Consider the following 17961-nt stretch of genomic DNA (forward strand, 5'->3'; position numbering starts at 1 on the left):
TTCACGTTGATCTCAGACATCTCACGTTACTAAGCCGCTAGTAGCAGGGCTTTTGACACTTGGTGTACACAAGTTATGTATACTTTACATATAAAGCATATATAAACTTGTATATATTGTATACATATATATGGGTGGGGACCCAGGTGATTGGCAGGAGCCCAAGACCCCCTTTCTTGGCAACCTTGACACCAGGGCAATTATAATTACTGCACCAAGTTTAGCTTTAGAGGAGAAATTAATACACATGCGTTCCTCTGAAAAAGAGACAGAAGTACATAGAACCATGCACTTAAATTTGCCCATAGATTTTAAAAGTTCTGACAGAGCTTTGTAACTCACTTAGAGAAAAATCCACACTACACAGACAAGAACAGCTTTGCTAAAATATAGCAGAACCCTCCCCCAAAAATTAAAGGATCTTTGAAAAGCATAACTTAAGTTAGCAACTGATATGGAGACAATCATATGAAAGTATACACCTTGATTCTAAATGTACGTACCAAAGGACCTGATTTTCCTTCTGGACCTGAAACACCTGGATTACCTGTAAGACCCTATAAAAATAAGATATTGAAACTTAATATTTTTGAACTTGACTGCTCTATGCAGTCCATATTGAAAATATTCATGTAGATGTTTCCATACTATTCCTGCATCATTTAACCTATGGCTATTGCCTATTGATTTTTCTCATTTATTTTGACCTACAGAAGATTAGCATTCACACTGTCCTTCAAGTCTCCCCACAGTATAAGGACTTTATGAACACATTTAGGATTCTCTTTTTTTTTCTCTTGGTCAAAGTGACATCCCCAGTTCTCCTGCAAGCACTAATTTTGCTGTACACTTGAGCAATTACTGCTTATTAAAAATATGTGTACTACAGATGAACCTCATAGTTTCCCCTCTCATTTCAATTCAGACTTTTGACATCCTGATTTTACCACTTATTTCTGTGTTTCAAAGGGCCCCAATTGTATCCCGTTTCCATATTTCCTTACCCTGGCACCTGGGAGGCCAGGTTCACCAGTGCGTCCAGGATCACCCTGACTTCCTTTGGGTCCCGATGCCCCAGCAGGCCCACGTTCTCCCTGAGCTCCCTACAAATAATCAAAACAATATTAGCCAGTAGTGTATAAACAAGGAACAGTTCATATTTACATCCGTAGATTTTATTACTGTAAATTATGTGTAAGGCTGCAATCCTCTACACACTTACCTGGGAGTCAGTCCCACTGAGCTCAGTGGAACTGACTTCCAAGCAAACATGCATGGGATTGTGCTGTAAATCACCCCATATGTGGTTTTGCAAAATGACCCATAGTTTGTGTCACATTGAATCATGAATGAAAAATCCTGCCGGCAGAACAATGGATCCTGAAGCGAAATAAAATGGACAGGCTTTTCACATAAACAGTCTATAAAACATTGATACAGACATTGCTAAATCTCCAGTTATGCTTTTTCCCCCAGCTCTAAGAAAAAGAACCCCCAGGAGTTCATTTAAAGTGGGGACCAGCTGAGAAGGAACAAATGACTCAGCTTTCTGTAAAATTCCATCATGTCAGAGAAGCATTTTTGTTGACTCTAATTTCAGTTATTAAACACTTTCAATTTCCCCTTTCCAGAGGTGTTGATTATTATATATGCCTTCATTTCAACTCACCTTTGGTCCTGGCAAGCCATCAGACCCTGGAAAACCACGATTCCCAGGAGGACCCTATACAATCAAAAGAATAGGTATTTTACTTTTTTTAAAAAAAAAGATACATATTATTTGCAACCCAGTTTTGAAGCAGAGAAGTTATCAACATTTATAACAGTTGGACTCACCATTCTGAGGATTGCACAAAATTGAGAAATGGTGGTTGGCAACCTTCAGTCTCGAAAGACTATGGTATAAGCCTACAGCACCCAGTATTCCCAGGCGGTCTCCCATCCAAGCACTAACCAGGCCTGACCCTGCTTAGCTTCTGAGATCAGACGAGATTGGGCATGTGCAGGGTAACAGTTGCTGTCAAATTGAGAATGCTCTTACATATTCTCGTAATTCTAACACGACTTTGGTGGTCCTTCTCTAACGTTCTGAACCAAAGATACTGTCAAAGAACATGACTTCTGCATACACATCTGAATAAGGATTTGCCCACATGAATAGTCATTCAGCATGTGATTCTTCTTCCAGTTCAGCTATTAGGGCTACATGTACTTTGGCCCAGGTACCCCACAATAACGCGAGACAATAGTCCTTTGGAAGAAATGGATTGTAAGGAAAAAAGACACTATACGTATTGCTTGTGTTCAAGGATTCAGTTGCAGTCTGGAGGAAGGGACAGGGGGGCAAAAGCCCCAGACGCCACCCTGTGTGCCCTGTTGAGGCAGCACTGCCATCTCCGCCTGCCCTCCGAAGTCATTCTGGGGGCAGGCAAAGCCCCATGCTGCATCCACAGCCAACTCAAAAGCCTTCTGAGGCCTTCAGAGTGCCCTTAAACAGTACTTCTGATTTTCATCAGAAAACCAGAAGTACTGTTTAACGGCGCTCTGGAGGCCTCCAATGGCTTTTGGAGCACCAAGGAATGTCACACGAGGTTCCGAACAGAGCTGAGTAAGTGTCCCCTGGGGGGGCAGCATGTCACTATCCTGTGCCCAGGGGCAGCACAGGGGCCAGGTCCACAACTGTATGGATCAAAGCACAGTGGTAAGAAAATGGGGTATGAGCCAACTTGTCACCATGGCCATAATATTTCATTTGTGTTTTGATGTCAACAGAACATCTCATTTGCATTGAAGATGACAAATGCTTAAGCAACATAGCAAATGTGCATGTCATAGACAAATGTACAAATCCGCTACATCACTTAGCATGTTGAACTAAGCAATAAAAAACACCAAAATGTTCCTAATTCATCTTCCTCCCCATAAAAAAAGGAACAAGACAAGAACTCTTTGGTTATTTCTGTAAAATATGATTCAAGCAAAATGGCAATATTCTCAGGCTTATCACTATCCACATGGGGCCATTTTAAAAAGCTGAGAACTTTATTTTCAACTCTTCCATTTTATCACTTCAAGAAAATTGACAATAAATGCTTTTACTTGATCAGATGCAGTCCTAAATCACATTTATCAGTGCCTGCATTTTGTGGAAGACTGTACTGCTTTCCAATTCCAATCTGTTGAGACAGACAGACTCAGTTTGCATTGTGGAAAGCTCAGGGGTGGCCTAACATTAGGTAGAGTGAATCGGCCTACTCTAGGCAGGATATTTTGGAGTTTTGTTATTTTATTTTTACCACCATGGTAGGGATGCCACTATGAGGTGTCCTGACTCAGGCACCAGAAAAAAAAAAGGTTTTCCTAGAGATGGCCTAAGGTAAACTACTGAGATGTTTTTCCTGTGCTCCTTACCCGTTCTCCCACAGGTCCAGGAGGGCCAACTGATCCTGGGTCACCACGAGGACCTCTTTTCCCTTCTTCACCGACAGGGCCAATTGCACCCTGAGGGCCATGTGGACCCTAGTGAAAATGCAAACACTCACGATTCAGTAACAGATCAAGCCACACAAACTCAGATCACCATTTCTACTGGTGGACAGAATTGGTATCTGTTTCATTCCAGCCATTCCTTTTTCTGTGTTTATCAGTTAAAGTTTCATTAAAAAGTAGGCCTGAAAGGACAATATTTCTGCAGCCGTTCCTTATAACTGTATACATTCCAACAATCTGGTAATTCTGGATCCCTAAGCCAAAAAGCATTCCAGAGAATTAATCCTATAATTATTCATCTAAACAATGTATTCACAAACTTTCATTCTAGCAAAAAAAAAGTTTGTGTATATAAAAGCTAAACAAATAGCTAAACTGTGATTTCAAATCTCTGAGATTCATATATCAAATGACAGAAAAGTACACTAGAAAAGAATGGGACCCAACTCTCACATCCTTCCACATATACAGTTCCTTTCTGGATAGTCCCCAAACTCATTTGTTTAAAGATTCAAAGCACTATCCTAACTTGTGCTTGAGCCAGCACGGCCTTCCCCAAGATGACTCAGTGCGTCATAAACGTGCCACAAAGCATGTCTGCGCCTATTCTATGGCCAGCTGGGCCAGCATAGTGCGGAGAGTGGAAGAGGGTGGCAGGACGATATTTTGCAGGTGGAGAGTAGGCATTTCTGGGCATGGGAGATCAGAAAGGGGGCTCAGACCCAGAAGGGGAATAGTATCAGCATATACCACATCCTAATCCTTGTTCCCAGACCAGGCAGCCCTATATAGCTGGTACAGATCTAAGAAGCCCCATGGGGTGGCTGAGACTTTACTTAGGGTAAGCGAGAAAATACCCCAAGGAGATCTCCAAGTTCCTCCTAAGCTGCATAGGATGCAGCACAGGCCATGTGGTCTGGCTGCATCACTGCAGTTTAGAAATGGGCTGAAACTCTCCTAATAAAGCAATGACAAAGAACACCTACACGATCAGGGTAAATATAATTATTAGATTTGGGCCAGAGAAAACTGGGTATAAATCCACAGTTATCTATAAAAATCACTGTGGGAAGGTCTCCCTCTCCTTGGAAGAGCTACCCTCAGCCCAGCATGGCATGACTCTGTGTAAGCTGCCCAAAGTTCCTTGGAAGGAGAGTGAAAAACAAATTGATAAATACTGTGTTTTGCGATGTGAAAGAAGAGATGAACTCCCCATAAGTTATGTCAATGGCTCTGGCTTATAATCATGCAGCACATCCGAAACGAATGATCGTCTAAGAAGGGATCTGACAAATGCCAACCCTGATAATCTTTCACTGATGATCAGAATGAGCTTCAGATATGGGTTAGTGCATCTCATCCTGGACACTTCAAAACCTGTACCCAAGCCGCTAACTCAGTGGTTCCCAAACTATGGGTCGGGACCCACTGGTGGGTCATGACCCGATTTTTGGTGGGTTGTCAAAGGTGATGGAAAGATCAGATAACTAATTGCCTCCAATCTGGAGGTTATTCAAAAATCAGATACTGTAGCTGCTAATTACCCTGCAAAGAGCTCAGCTCCTGCAACATTTGTAAATATAAGGAGATAAATGTCTGAGGACCTTTTTCCAGTTATTATTACTTATAAATAAATAAATAAATAAATAAATAAATAAATAAATAAATAAATATTATTTCTTTTTTATCTCCTTTTTAAAAGTCTGGTAAACCTGGGTATGCCCCCACAGAGTGTCATTTTTAAATAGTGGGTCCAGGTGCTAAAAAATTTGGGAACCACTGTGCTGTTTGATTCAGCAACAGCATTTTATCTGTCTTTTTACTATCATAAATTACAGTACAGGAGGATTAGATTATAAGAAATATTTATTACGTGCGACCAATATGGTGCAGCATATATTTATTAAATATTCATCAGTGCAACTAAGGCTGCAATCCTAATCACACTTACCTGGAAGTAAGCCCCATTGACTATAATGGGACTTACTTCTGAGTAGACATGCATAGGATTGGGCTCTAAGAAACATGTAACCCAACCCTATGCATGCTTATCCAGAACTACGTTTATCCATAAACAGTCCCAAGTAAGTGTGCCACAGGATTGTAACTTTAGTCTTAATGTAATAAGATTAATAAACCTTGAATATAATAATTTAAGATCAGTTCTTTGATATTCAAGGTCTTCCATAGTCTATATCAGCAGGTGAAATACAAGAGGTACAATGCAATACACCAGCAAATTATAATAATGTTATGTTGCAAGTGAGTTTTGTCGCAAAGTATTTGTTTCAGGTGCCAAATCCAATTATTATCCAATATTATGGAAAAAGCACAAGTCACTGATGCCTTTCAAGCTGATGACAACTTTATCAATGTTCATAGTTTGGAACTGTATGCTACAATAGCAACCTTTGAGTTATGCATAGATTTCATCTTTCTAGGAATCTTCCCTTCAAGTAGTGCAGAATTCTTAAAGCCATAAATGCTAGAAGACTAAGTTTAATATTGCTTCTCTAAGACTGAATTTCTTAATTTTGTTTCAAAGAGAAGATTAATACAAAGATAGCACAAAAGCAAGAAAAAAAGAACAAGATCAGATCATGTCAAATGGGGAAATATGTAAAAATGTAAGCAAATACGTTATTTTGAAAAAAGATTCAGGCTGTGATAGTGCACATGTTTACTAGGGAGTAAGTCCCATTGAAATCAGTGGGACTTACTTCTGAGTAAGCATGCTTAAGATTGCACTGCACAATATGTTGCCTAATAATATATTTCAAGACTTACAGGTTCACCTTTGGGACCTGCTTCCCCTTTGAAGCCTGGAACACCAGGGTCTCCCTGAAAGCAAACATCATTAATTAAAACAATGAAGATAGATTTGTCAAAATGGATAGGACATACAATTACTTCTGTGAATTATATGTTATATCTGCTTAGCTACTCCATACATACGTTACAGCACAGCAGTAATGATAGTTTAACTGAAGCACTAATAGAGTAAATTTATGTGGATAATGTTTTTTTCAGTTTAAGGCTAAGTTCCAAATTAAGACTTTTATACTCTTTAATACTCTAGCAAATGTATATCTGTCATTCTGTACGTCCTCCAAGATAAAAAATAATGTTTTGGCAAAACTCTTGGGTTTCTGTAAGCAATTTCTTAAGCAGGAAGAGCCAACAAGACAAATAAAGGGAAATAGTTCTAAGAATGCCTGGAGTCAGTGGGTTGTATCCAAAGAAAGTGAATCTTGACTAAGCACCATTGAGTAGGGGCTTGAGTTAATTTTAATGGTGTTTAGTCAGGATTCATTTTCTTTACAGAGTTTTGGGAAGTGTGTTGGACTAAGACTTGGGAGACCCCAGTTCAAAACTCCCCTTAGTATTGAAACTCACTGGTTGACTTTGGACCAGTTAGAGTCTTTCAGTGTAACCTATTTCAAAGAACTGTTTAAAGATAAAAGGGGGAGGAAGAGAACCATGTAATCCACCCTATGAAAAAAACAAAACCAATCTAATTTCCATAATAGCCTCTAGCTTTCATCTGCATTTAGTTATTTCAGGCACCATGCTGACAATATGAACATTACAGGTATGCTTCGCTTAATGATGGGGATATGTTCTCTGAAACCTGTTGTTAGGTGATTTCATTGTTGTGCAAACATTCTTGTGCACAGCACCATGCAGAGCAGTGATTTTCAACCTTTTCCAGCTCAGGGCACACTGGTAAGGTGCTAAAATTGTCAAGGCACCCCATCAGTTTTTGACAATTGCAAAGGTATACCTGTTGACAGCAATTGACAACGTACACCCATTGACAGCAGGGGCTCACATCCCCCAGTCGCTCTACTAACAAATGATCCTGCCCCAAACTGTCGCAGCACACCCGCAGTTGAAAATGGCTGCTCTAGAGGGACAATAACAATAAAAAGTATACAATGGCTATGATGTCACTAGCTAAATTTTTCACCTCCATAATAATAATAATAATAACAACAACTAGGTATTTATATACTGCCTTTCTGGTCATCTGATTACTCCTCTGACTTTATTCAGGGTGGTTTACATGGGCAGGCATTTCTAAATCCCTCAAGGGGATTTTTACAATCATAGAGGTTCTCTCTTTCAAGAACCAACAACATTTCAGAATGGATCTTCCTGGTTTGGTCTCACTTCTGGCCTCCAGTTCTCCCATGCAGGCTGACAAGCAGCTCCATCTCTCACATGGAGAGCAGCCAAGACGCTTCTTGCACACACCAAGAGCAGGTGGAATCACTCAGCTCGGCTTGTCACTGCTTCAAGGTCTTGCCATTCTCAGGCATTCAGGGAGCTGCTGGTGTCCTCGAACTGGTGAGCTTCTGATGTTATCTTTGGGCTAATGGAGGCTCTACCCTCTAGATCAGACCTCGTGTCCTCCTGCCCATTATAATCTTATAACACCACCATCATATATGTGGTCTGTCATTGGCAAGAACATCATTGTGCACCACATATCTGTAATGTCCTTTAATTTACTTCTTGCTAATCTGTGCCATCTCCAATGTGACAAAGACATCATTACCATCTGTCCTCGAATGCCAGGAGGACCTGAGCTGCCTTGTGGACCTGGAGAACCAAGTGGACCTGGTGAGCCATGTGGTCCAGAAGTACCTGGTGATCCCTACAAAGACATACCTATAGTTAGCCACATACACAGAATAGAAGACACAGGGCGCAATCCTAACCCCTTATGTCAGTGCTTTCCAGCACTGACCTAAGGGCAATGCAGCTCTGAGGCAAGGGAACAAACATTCCCTTACTTTGAGGAGGCTTCCGTGAGTGACACCCAACTGCAGGATGCAGCACACGTCCCATTGGCACCGCTATGCCACTGCTGGAAAGCACTGACATAAGGGGTTAGGATTGCGCCCACAATGTTATAAAAGAGATATTTATAATGCATACTACAATTACTTACTGCTGGTCCTTTAGTACCTGGGGAACCATCTGTACCAACACCACCCTAAAACAGCACAAAAGAAGACATTTTAACAAGTGATTCTGTCTCTGGAGACTTGAGTCTCATGTATACTAAATAGATACCTCCAGTCTTCGTTCGTTAGATAACATTAAAGGCAGTTGCATTTGAGATATTGGTGTGCAGTTATGGACCATTTGTGTAGTATAAACAACTACCTTTGTGTAGAATAAGCCACACATGATATTGGTTAGTTGGTTGGGGCATGGTGGATTTTTTACTCTGCAGAACATGCATGCATGCATATTATTATTATTATTATTATTATTAATAATAATAATAACAGTATTTATATACTGCTTTTCAACGGAAGGTTCACAAAGCAGTTTACAGAGAAAATCAAACAAACAACTAATGGCTCCCTGTCCCAAAAGGGCTCACAATCTAATAGGATGCAAAAGAACACCAGCAGACAGCCACTAGAAAAGGCAGTGCTGGGGTGAGGAGGGCCAGTTACTCTCCCCCCGCTAAATAAAAGAAGAGCACCCACTTAAAAAGTGCCTCTTACCCAGTTAGCAGGGGTACTTACACTAGTGCATACTAAATTCCTAAATCATAAGAGAATTACACAGTTCTGCAAGTGTCACAGAAAACTACACACACAGGATTTAATTTGCAATCCTGACAAGCCATATAGTCAAACCTAAAGTAAAAGGGTGGTTTCCTATCTAAAAAGCACTTTTATGGAAATCTTAATGCTTTTGATCATCTCAAGCTAAATACCACAAATGGTTTATTATGGAGTAGGCTGTAACTAATTCAGTGGTAGACCAGATAAATTATTAGCCCAATCCCATCCTTCCTTCCCACTGATGCAGTCACTCTAAAAAGATGTTCTGCAGTATCCAGCATGGTGGCAAATCAGGAGGTTCATGGGAAGAAAGGGGAATAATTTATTCCTGCCCCTATGTAAGCCCTTGATTGCCAAGGTGTCTCCTGAGAGCTGTGCCAGCTAGTTAGCTGGTGTAAGTTCAAACAGAAGAAAGGGCAGTCAGCCTTGATAAGGAGGGGAGAAGATCTGAGGCATGCTACTGCAGCTGAAACCACACCCGCCAGTTCCTCCCTGTCCCTGCCAAATTTCACCCAACTCTGACACACACACACCCCACACTCCCCCACCACTTACTCACCAGAAGCAGAGCTGCTCCTGATTCCGCTACCATGTGCAATGGCTGCATCAGCAGGAGGGAGTTATGTTGGATTTGGCTTACCATCTCATTACCAGGTTTACCATCTCAGGGCCAAATCCTACCCAACTTTCCAGCACTGGTCAGCCATGCCAATGAAGCATGTGCTGCATCTTGTGGTGGGGTGTAGCCATGAAGGCCTCCTCCAGGTAATGGAATGTTTGTTCCCTTTCCTCAGGGCTGCACTGTGACTACAGTGACACTGGAAGGTTGGATAGGACTGGGCCCTCAGTAACTATTAGGACTCTTACAAAGTAAGGTACTTGTTGTTCATATCCTTGATTAATGAATGTCTGATGAACTTACAGGAAGACCAGGTGTTCCTGCTGGGCCTTGTAGACCTGTTTCTCCTCTTGGCCCCTGAGGGCCTTCAGGACCACGAGCACCTGTTGGACCAGCTTCACCCTGAAGTTTCACATCAGAAAGAAAAATGAGTCATTAGAAAATTGTGATACCTTTCTATTAACATTAAACACTATTGCTACCAAGAGTTCCATATTACTACAACTATTTTTGTATATTACTGGTAAAGGAACTAGAAAGAACACTGCAGTATCAGATCACTCAGTTTTGTACTCACTTGTTGAGATTAGTGGATTTTTCACATGCTATAAACGTGCACTAACAGATTTCTTTACTGCCGGTTGAATCTGACAGCTTTGTAACTTTCAGTTTTGAAAAATGTTTTGTAACTATGTTGGATCTTTTCTTTAAAAAAATGTAGTGAGGCAAACAATTCAAAATAAAGATGACAGAATCAGTGCAATAGATACACACCGATAGTGGTCTACATCAGTGTTTCTCAACCAATGGTGCTCCTAGCCAGTGATACTTGAGGTAGTGTCTGATGGTATGCGTGCGACCCCCTGATCCCTGCCAGTTGGCAGTGAGGCCAGCAATGAAACACAACAAGCCAGCTGTAGGAGACTTGGGTTTGTTGGCAGGGCTCCAACATGTGCATTTCGAGTGCTTGAAAAAGCCCTCCAGCCCGACAAGAATCTCTTAGCAGTGTTTGTTGCATAGTGTCTGGCCTCCCAATCTGGAAGAAGCACCAGTAACAATCGGTAACAAAATAAGGAAGTATCAGTCTGGCCTCCCAATCTGGAAGCCAGTTACTTCTGGTGGTATTTCCAGTAGGTGGACCATGTGAAGTGGTACAGCAGGGGACAAATGTTGAGAAACACTGGTCTACATACATCAAAATTATGTCAAATTACTTGCAACTTCTATGTTGCAGAAGCACATTTCCTTGCAACTAAAATAGCAAGAAGCACATTATGTATATCTAATCTGCCCCCTAGTATAAATTGGCATCCCTTTCTGGATATATATAACTGAAGGACCTTGCTCTACATTTTTTTTAAAATCCAGAAACTCGTATATCCAAACTTCTTCACTTTTTTAGACTGGAATCCAACTTTCTTCTGAGTAAACATATATTAGGATTGCACTGTTAGATTGTTTGTTTAGCCCTGGCTCTATTTTACATCCCATGCATTAAAGGAATTATTATTTAATCTTCCTAATTACTTCATTGGTTAGTTCAAGTTCTTGTTTGAGTGAGTATTCCCAACTGTAAATACAACATGAAACATCTGCTGGACTGATTCGTTCTTACACTGCTTCTCTCCAAGGACATGGTTACCATATGTTTCTATGGTGGGCTTTAGCAACTTCACAAGAGAGGCAACTTCAACAGCACAGCTTCTACTATCTCACACAACTACTTCAGTTAACCTGCTCTTCCATCTTCACTCATTTACTGGAGGACCCCTGAATGTTGGTGGGGAAAGAGTGATAGAAGAAAGGATGCACTGCGATAGTACAGAAGGTGCCCTTTTTACCTTGGGATTGACCAGTGAACTTGGACTTACAGCAAAACAATGTATAAAGGAGAATTTTCCTCATGAGTAATAATGTAAATAGGGGTCAATAGCAATTGTATATCTATCTATGCCCTTCATGGCATTTAAAGGGGGTAACATTCTCCCATGAGAAACAATTGAACAAAGTTGGGATGAGGACTATAGTGTAGACAATGGCAAACAGTCCTGAACAAATGTAAAACCAGTACACCACCACCCAGTATCTATTTAAAATAACCCAAGACACAGCAATTTTGAATTTTGAATTTGTAATGATTTTAATGACCCTCACACATACTGTAATTTTATGTCAATGTGGGAATTTTAAAAACTTTTCAAAAATATGTTCACATAAAATAAATTATGCTAAATGATATTACGAATAAATGTTCAAAACCCTGGTTTGCTGAAAGGCAATCTGCACATGCCAAGAGTGTCCCCTACATCTCATTGTTCCAAGTAAACTTATTTAGGCTAGATTCCAAATAAAAACCCTCCCCCTAACATATTACAATACTGTAAACAAAACAACAAAATTAAGCCTTCTCACTGCAGTATCTTTTTTGTCAATGTGACTTATTTTCCTGTTCCTTAAAGGGGAGGAGAAAGGGAAGAGTGTGCAGGTGTTGTCATGGCTTAGCAGACGTAAAGGACTTTGGTGAAGGGAATTTTTTAATTTAGTTCCTCAAAGACTTGAGGACTGAAATGTGAGGCAATGTATAATGGGGACCCCAGTATTAAAGCAGAGTGCTAGAAAACTTAACATGCATCGTTCTATTATGGAGCTGTTAAGGTCCAAGTAAGCATCACTTAAACCCACAAGTAAGGTTGGTAAACTCTAGTAGAGAGATATCAGGCTGCAACCTAGAGATCTATGCCAGACCTCGACATTTCCCAAGGACAAACGATGCACTTGAAGCTTCCCCTGCCTATTCCTCACCGTGACATATCATCTAGTTCTTCCCTTGTCTGCTATGCAGCACAGCTGGAGTTCTGCTTGATATAATAGACAGGAAAGAAGGGTGGATAACAGAGACTAAGAATGGATGAGCAAAGGAGTGGTTGCCAAGTGAAGTTAAATTTCACTCCAAATACAGTGTCACAAATGCATTCAGCATTTCTTTGAAATCCTCCATAGCAAGGGTGCCCAGAGGTATCAATATGGCCCATATATCTATTCACTAGAACCTCTGTAGATTCTATTACATAGACACCCACCCATGATTTGTAATGAGGAACAGAAGGAGGTTTGTTTCAAACATTGGAATGAAATCAGAATTTGAGGCAATGGTTACAAATGATGAAATAGAAGCCAAGCTAGTTGGAACTATTGACATGCAATTTCCAATTAAAATTAATCAGGCCACCATCCACTGGAAAGTTCTTCTGCATAAGTCCTATCAAAATGAATGGGAGATGTACAACAGCATGGTAGGTGCTCTTCCCAGTTGCCACTGGAGTGTGCCCTTAGTTTATAAAGGGTCACCTCTACTCTTCATAGATCAATGACTCTCAATAATCTTGTTGGCATCCTTCAGTCTCGGAAGACTATGGTGCATTGCTCTGAATGGTGGTTCTGGAACAGAGTGTCCTCTCCAGTGCGCGAAGCCTGGGTAAAGTAGGTATGGAGGATAGGCTGTTACCCATGCAGCAAATCCCCCCTCTCCATGTCGCTGAAATGGTCCAATGGAAAGGCAGAGGCCAATACAGTTGGTTCCAGCGGCATCGAAGGAATTGCCAGAACGTGATAGACAAGGGCAAAAGCCTCACTAGAACAACACCCATGTGTGAAAAAAGCAACTTGCTACTTCCTGTGTTTTGCAGCCAAACATGCAAGGAAGTCATGAATGAAGAAAAAATGGGAAGCACTGAATCTAGAACTGTTAACATGAATACCTTCCTGGTTATAAAGGTAGAGATATGTTTTTCTTATTCTAATTTATTAAAGCCAAATGACCTATCCTGTCGGAGACATTTTCTTTAAAATATTAAGCATGGAAGAAGAAGAGCTAACACCAATGTTGCATGAGAAGAGGACTGTTTTATGACACCATATAAATGAGTAAAAAAAATGCAGGGGTTTTTTTGCTATTCATTATCCTGTGCAACAGAAACCAAGCCGCAGTGCCAACTCCCATTAAAATGAATTGCACTCCCAGCTGTTTGTTTCCTAAAGGATTTTGAAACCAGAGTTATCTGGCTAGATAAGGTCACAGCCTTAAAGTTGAACATAGGAGTCTTGTAAAGGACACAGTTATGAACTCTTTTTTATTTAGTTATCTCATTTAATTTTTGTAAACCTGCTCATTCAAAACTAGCTGCTTTGCTTCAAAATTGCAGCTGAATGTACTTGCTTGTCCGTGTATGAATTCATGTGTGCCCTTTCAAAAAAATATTCAAATGTGAGCTTTCAAAAATATATTTACCCATATTAACTTCCACAGTAAATTACTTTATTATTTCAGAGAGTATGTATTGTCTATGTACATGTATCTATGTAGAGTCAATGAGTATGTATTGTCACTTTCACCCATCAGCCTAAGAAAAAACGTAGTTCTCTTATATTACTGAGTAAGAGAGCAAAGTGGATGCTGCCTTTGAAAAGGTCACTCTAATCAATTATTCCTCTCCAGGAGACCAGAAATTGTAGTTTAGATTAGATTTTAACTGGACAGTTTTAAAAAAAAAACTGTTTTGTTCACAATGTTCCCTAAAGAACAATAAACAAATACATAATCTTAAAAACAAAAGTTAAGCTAGCACTTACAAGAATCTAAAGGCACTTTCTAAAGATCTCAATAATAATAGTGATTATACTTCATTATACTACAAATATGATATGTATATGACATATATTCATATCGATAGTGAAACAAAAATCGCCAAAATGTTCTTCATTCCTAAATGGTTCACATGGTCTCTGGGTCTTTTCAGCAGTTACTTAGTCCTTCAGATTATACCCACAGCAAGATTAGGAGTTAGCCACGTGCTCCTCTGCCTCAGTTTGAGTAAAATGTAATGAATGCACTGAAAGATCCCACATTGAAACGAATGAGAAATCTCCCCAGTTCAGAATGTAACCAGCATGAAGCAAGGAAAGCTGAGGGGGGAGTGTGAGCATTCTAGGCTCATTCTGCAGCTCAGGAACAAGAATACTGGAGACCCTGTGATCAGTAAAAAAAAAACCCTTCAGTAGTGGTTTTTCCTCAGGGTTATTTGCTGCTGAATATTTCTTACAATAACTTACAGGTTGCAGCAAACATCCACCAGCAAAGTACAAACCCTATATCAGCAGTAAATGAAAAAGGAACTGTTGATTTTGTTATGGGTTTATTGACCAACAGTACAATCCTAAGCATGAGTAATTTAGGATTCATTCATTCACTGGAATTTAACTTCTGTGTAAACGTTTTTACTCACGAAATGTTTTTAGGACGGGTAGCCCAATCCTGAGCTGCCCGCAGCGCCCAGGCTCGGTGGCTCTGAGGAAGGCTGCCACTGACTTCTGCGCCTTCCGTGCTACTGCGGGAGGCTCCTCGCCGAGCAAGGTAAGCAGCCCCGCAATGGGGCTACTCTCTTTAGCACTGACCAAAAGGTCGGCACTAAAGTAAAGGCGCTCGTGTAGTGCGCACAATCCTGCACGAGCACCCTGGATCCTGCGGAGCACAGTTCCGCAGAGCCACCTCTCTCCCTCCCTCAACACGCCTCCCACCTGCCGCCTGGCACACCTCCAGTCTGCCCCTGCCGGCCTCCCCCCCGGAACACCTCCCCCACGCCCCTGCCTCCCATTCCGCAGCCTGGTGGTCCAGGAGACTGCCAAGCCGTGGAACCTGGGCTGCCGCCTGGTGCTAGCCCAGCACTGGCTGGCACTAGACTAGCACCAGCGGGAGCCCAGCGGTAAGCCCCGCAAACCTGCCTTACGGCACATTTGCGACTGTGGTTCGCAGCACGGAGCCATGCGGCAGACCACAAAATTCAGCTCTGAGGTTCTAGGGAGATTTTTCACCCTCTTTTCTAAAATCAGCATATTTTTATGGGAGAATGCAATACTGACTAATAGATGATTTCCTAATAGATGCAAATGGAATGAAAATCAAAGCAAACAAACACTTTATACTTACTTTCATGCCAGGAGCACCTGGAAAACCTGGTGAACCGGATATCCCAAGTGGACCCTACAACAAGACGGTCAGCATCAATAAATAAATATTCCTTACTGTCCTTAACACCACAAAGTTGGCAAAACAAGTGACATATAGGTGTGTGTGAACCAGTCCTCAGTTATCTGGCTTTTATGAGACTAAAAAGTGGTTCTGAATCCAAGCAGGTAACAACAAATGCTACAATGGGACAACAATGCAATTTTAGATATGCCTATTCTGTATTTCTGTCAAAAACATAATGCCCAAGGAGGTCGAAGTTCATGCATTAAACTAGGAAAGCAAATTTCTATTATGTCAAGGAGACAAAGATTTTCCTTGGCCATACACTCCCAAACACCCAATGACTTGATTAAATACAGTGAAAAATTTCAAATTAATCTGTGTGATGCTTTTCATGCGTGCAGGTATGCCACAGGGAAAGATTGTCTCTAGTCTAGACAGTCTTTGCGTACTGATATATGCAGTGGTCATAAACACTCACTATGACCGCAAAATTTACCATTTTCCCAATTATTTCCTTTTCCTTTTTTTTTTTTCTTCCTAGCTTGGCATTCTCTTGCAAGAACAAATTTTCACCCTGTGAAATGATGTCTTGTATAAAGGCTTTGCTTCTTCTGACAAGTAAGAACACTCTGTTCTAGGAATGATTCGTTATGGAGAACATAATTTGGCCTGTGACCCTGTACTGAGCTTTCTAAAGCACCATTGCAACAGCTCATTGGATATATGTATGACAATTCCAGTTACATTACACCATGAATATATTAGCCTGCCAATTCTCACTCTTGTTGCAAGGGTAATTTCAGCATTAGGGCAAACCTCCTTGCACTGGCTCAGTCACTCATGTATTCAGTTGCATTGTTCTGTTCAAATTCAGCAAGTACATGTTTAACTATGATGTTGCATTTCCCTTCTGACATTGTTAGGGAATGTACCAAACTATTCTGCCAACTAGATGTCATGCTGAGTTTGGTTCAACAAATATTAGAAACAGATGGAAACACTGACATTTAATCTAGAATAACCATTTTTTAATAATTGTGAGCAATTTTTTTTGCTGTTATGTTCTATTCACTAAAATTTAATGTGCTTCTTTAATGAACAACAGTTTTTCTTTTTTAAGAAGTCATGGCTGTTTAGTGAGCAAATAATCTTTCTATATGGTTAATATTAATAGTGGATGAATTCTCTTAAATCCATTCTGAAATAATCCTGAGTAAACAAATTGTCAGACATCTCCTGGACATCTGAAAAGTAATCTGAATTCCTGATTGGGTGCCTAGTTATGCAATTATCATCTTGGAGCATATCTCAATGATACACATACATACTACAAGTTATCAAGGTGAGGAAGGATAGTAGTGAAATAGTTGAGTAAATGCCAGTGAATAAATAACATGTAGTGAAGATTGTAATGGAAGATCAGAAGATCATCAGGTGGATGATGTGGTGTTGACAGTGATCCCATGTTTTGACAGCTGTTTGATAGCTCTAGGAAGTGCAGGGCTCCACAGCTGTAATCAATCAAGGCCAACGGAGACCTGGTTGGACACCTGAGCTTCATTTGACCTTGATGGGGCTTTGAATGAGCAAAGGAGGTAGCTCACAGCTGAGCTGCATTTGCATTTAATGGGACACAAAGGATAAAAGGCAGCTTCAGAAGGACCAAAGGAGCAGGATGCTGACCCAGCCGGAAGCCAGACGCTGACCCAGAGGGAAACGCTACCTGACCCGGAGGGAACCAGACCAAGAGGGCTACCTGACCCAGACCTACAGGAGAAGGGGATTGCCAGGACTCTGCTGGAGGACACAGAAGACTGGGAAGACTGGACTGTGCTTTGGAGACCGGATTGGACTTGAATTGGAGGCTTCAGACCTTTACCCACTGAGTTAAGTGGAGTTTTGGGAAGGGAAAGCCTCTGGACAAGAGGACTTGTAGGGAGTGCCTGTGTTCATAGCAATAAATTTGGGTAGTTGCTATAGATAAGGAGTTCTGTGTTCATTCCTTTGCACACCACAGCGGTTGTTCTAGAGATAAAGACGGTGTTAATTAGCCAAAAAGCGGGCATTAGAAGGGAGTTGAGATATTTGGATGGGACAAATTGGCGTAGTTGGCAGGATTCGAAAATTAGGATAGGACATAGATCGAAAACTGAAAGCACCGATCCTTCTTTACTTCTATGAGTGCATTTTGTGAAAACATGTAGAACAGTTGCCCCAGTCTAGCCAAACCCCACATG

General features: G+C 40.9%; 1 protein-coding gene across 1 annotated transcript in view; it reads right to left on the reverse strand.

The window, feature by feature from the left end:
• COL5A2 (collagen type V alpha 2 chain) overlaps positions 1-17961 on the reverse strand; it is a 177599-nt gene that overhangs the window by 35853 nt on the left and 123785 nt on the right. The window contains exons 18-26 of the mRNA XM_066612123.1: positions 15680-15733; positions 10000-10098; positions 8447-8491; positions 8051-8149; positions 6277-6330; positions 3412-3519; positions 1670-1723; positions 1005-1103; positions 504-557 (exon numbers count right to left, since the gene is read on the reverse strand). Of these exons, the coding sequence (XP_066468220.1) occupies positions 504-557; positions 1005-1103; positions 1670-1723; positions 3412-3519; positions 6277-6330; positions 8051-8149; positions 8447-8491; positions 10000-10098; positions 15680-15733 (666 nt within the window). The remainder of the gene's footprint in view (positions 1-503; positions 558-1004; positions 1104-1669; positions 1724-3411; positions 3520-6276; positions 6331-8050; positions 8150-8446; positions 8492-9999; positions 10099-15679; positions 15734-17961) is intronic.

Source organism: Tiliqua scincoides, chromosome 1, assembly GCF_035046505.1.
Source record: "Tiliqua scincoides isolate rTilSci1 chromosome 1, rTilSci1.hap2, whole genome shotgun sequence".
In the NCBI taxonomy this organism is placed as follows: Eukaryota; Metazoa; Chordata; class Lepidosauria; order Squamata; family Scincidae; genus Tiliqua; species Tiliqua scincoides.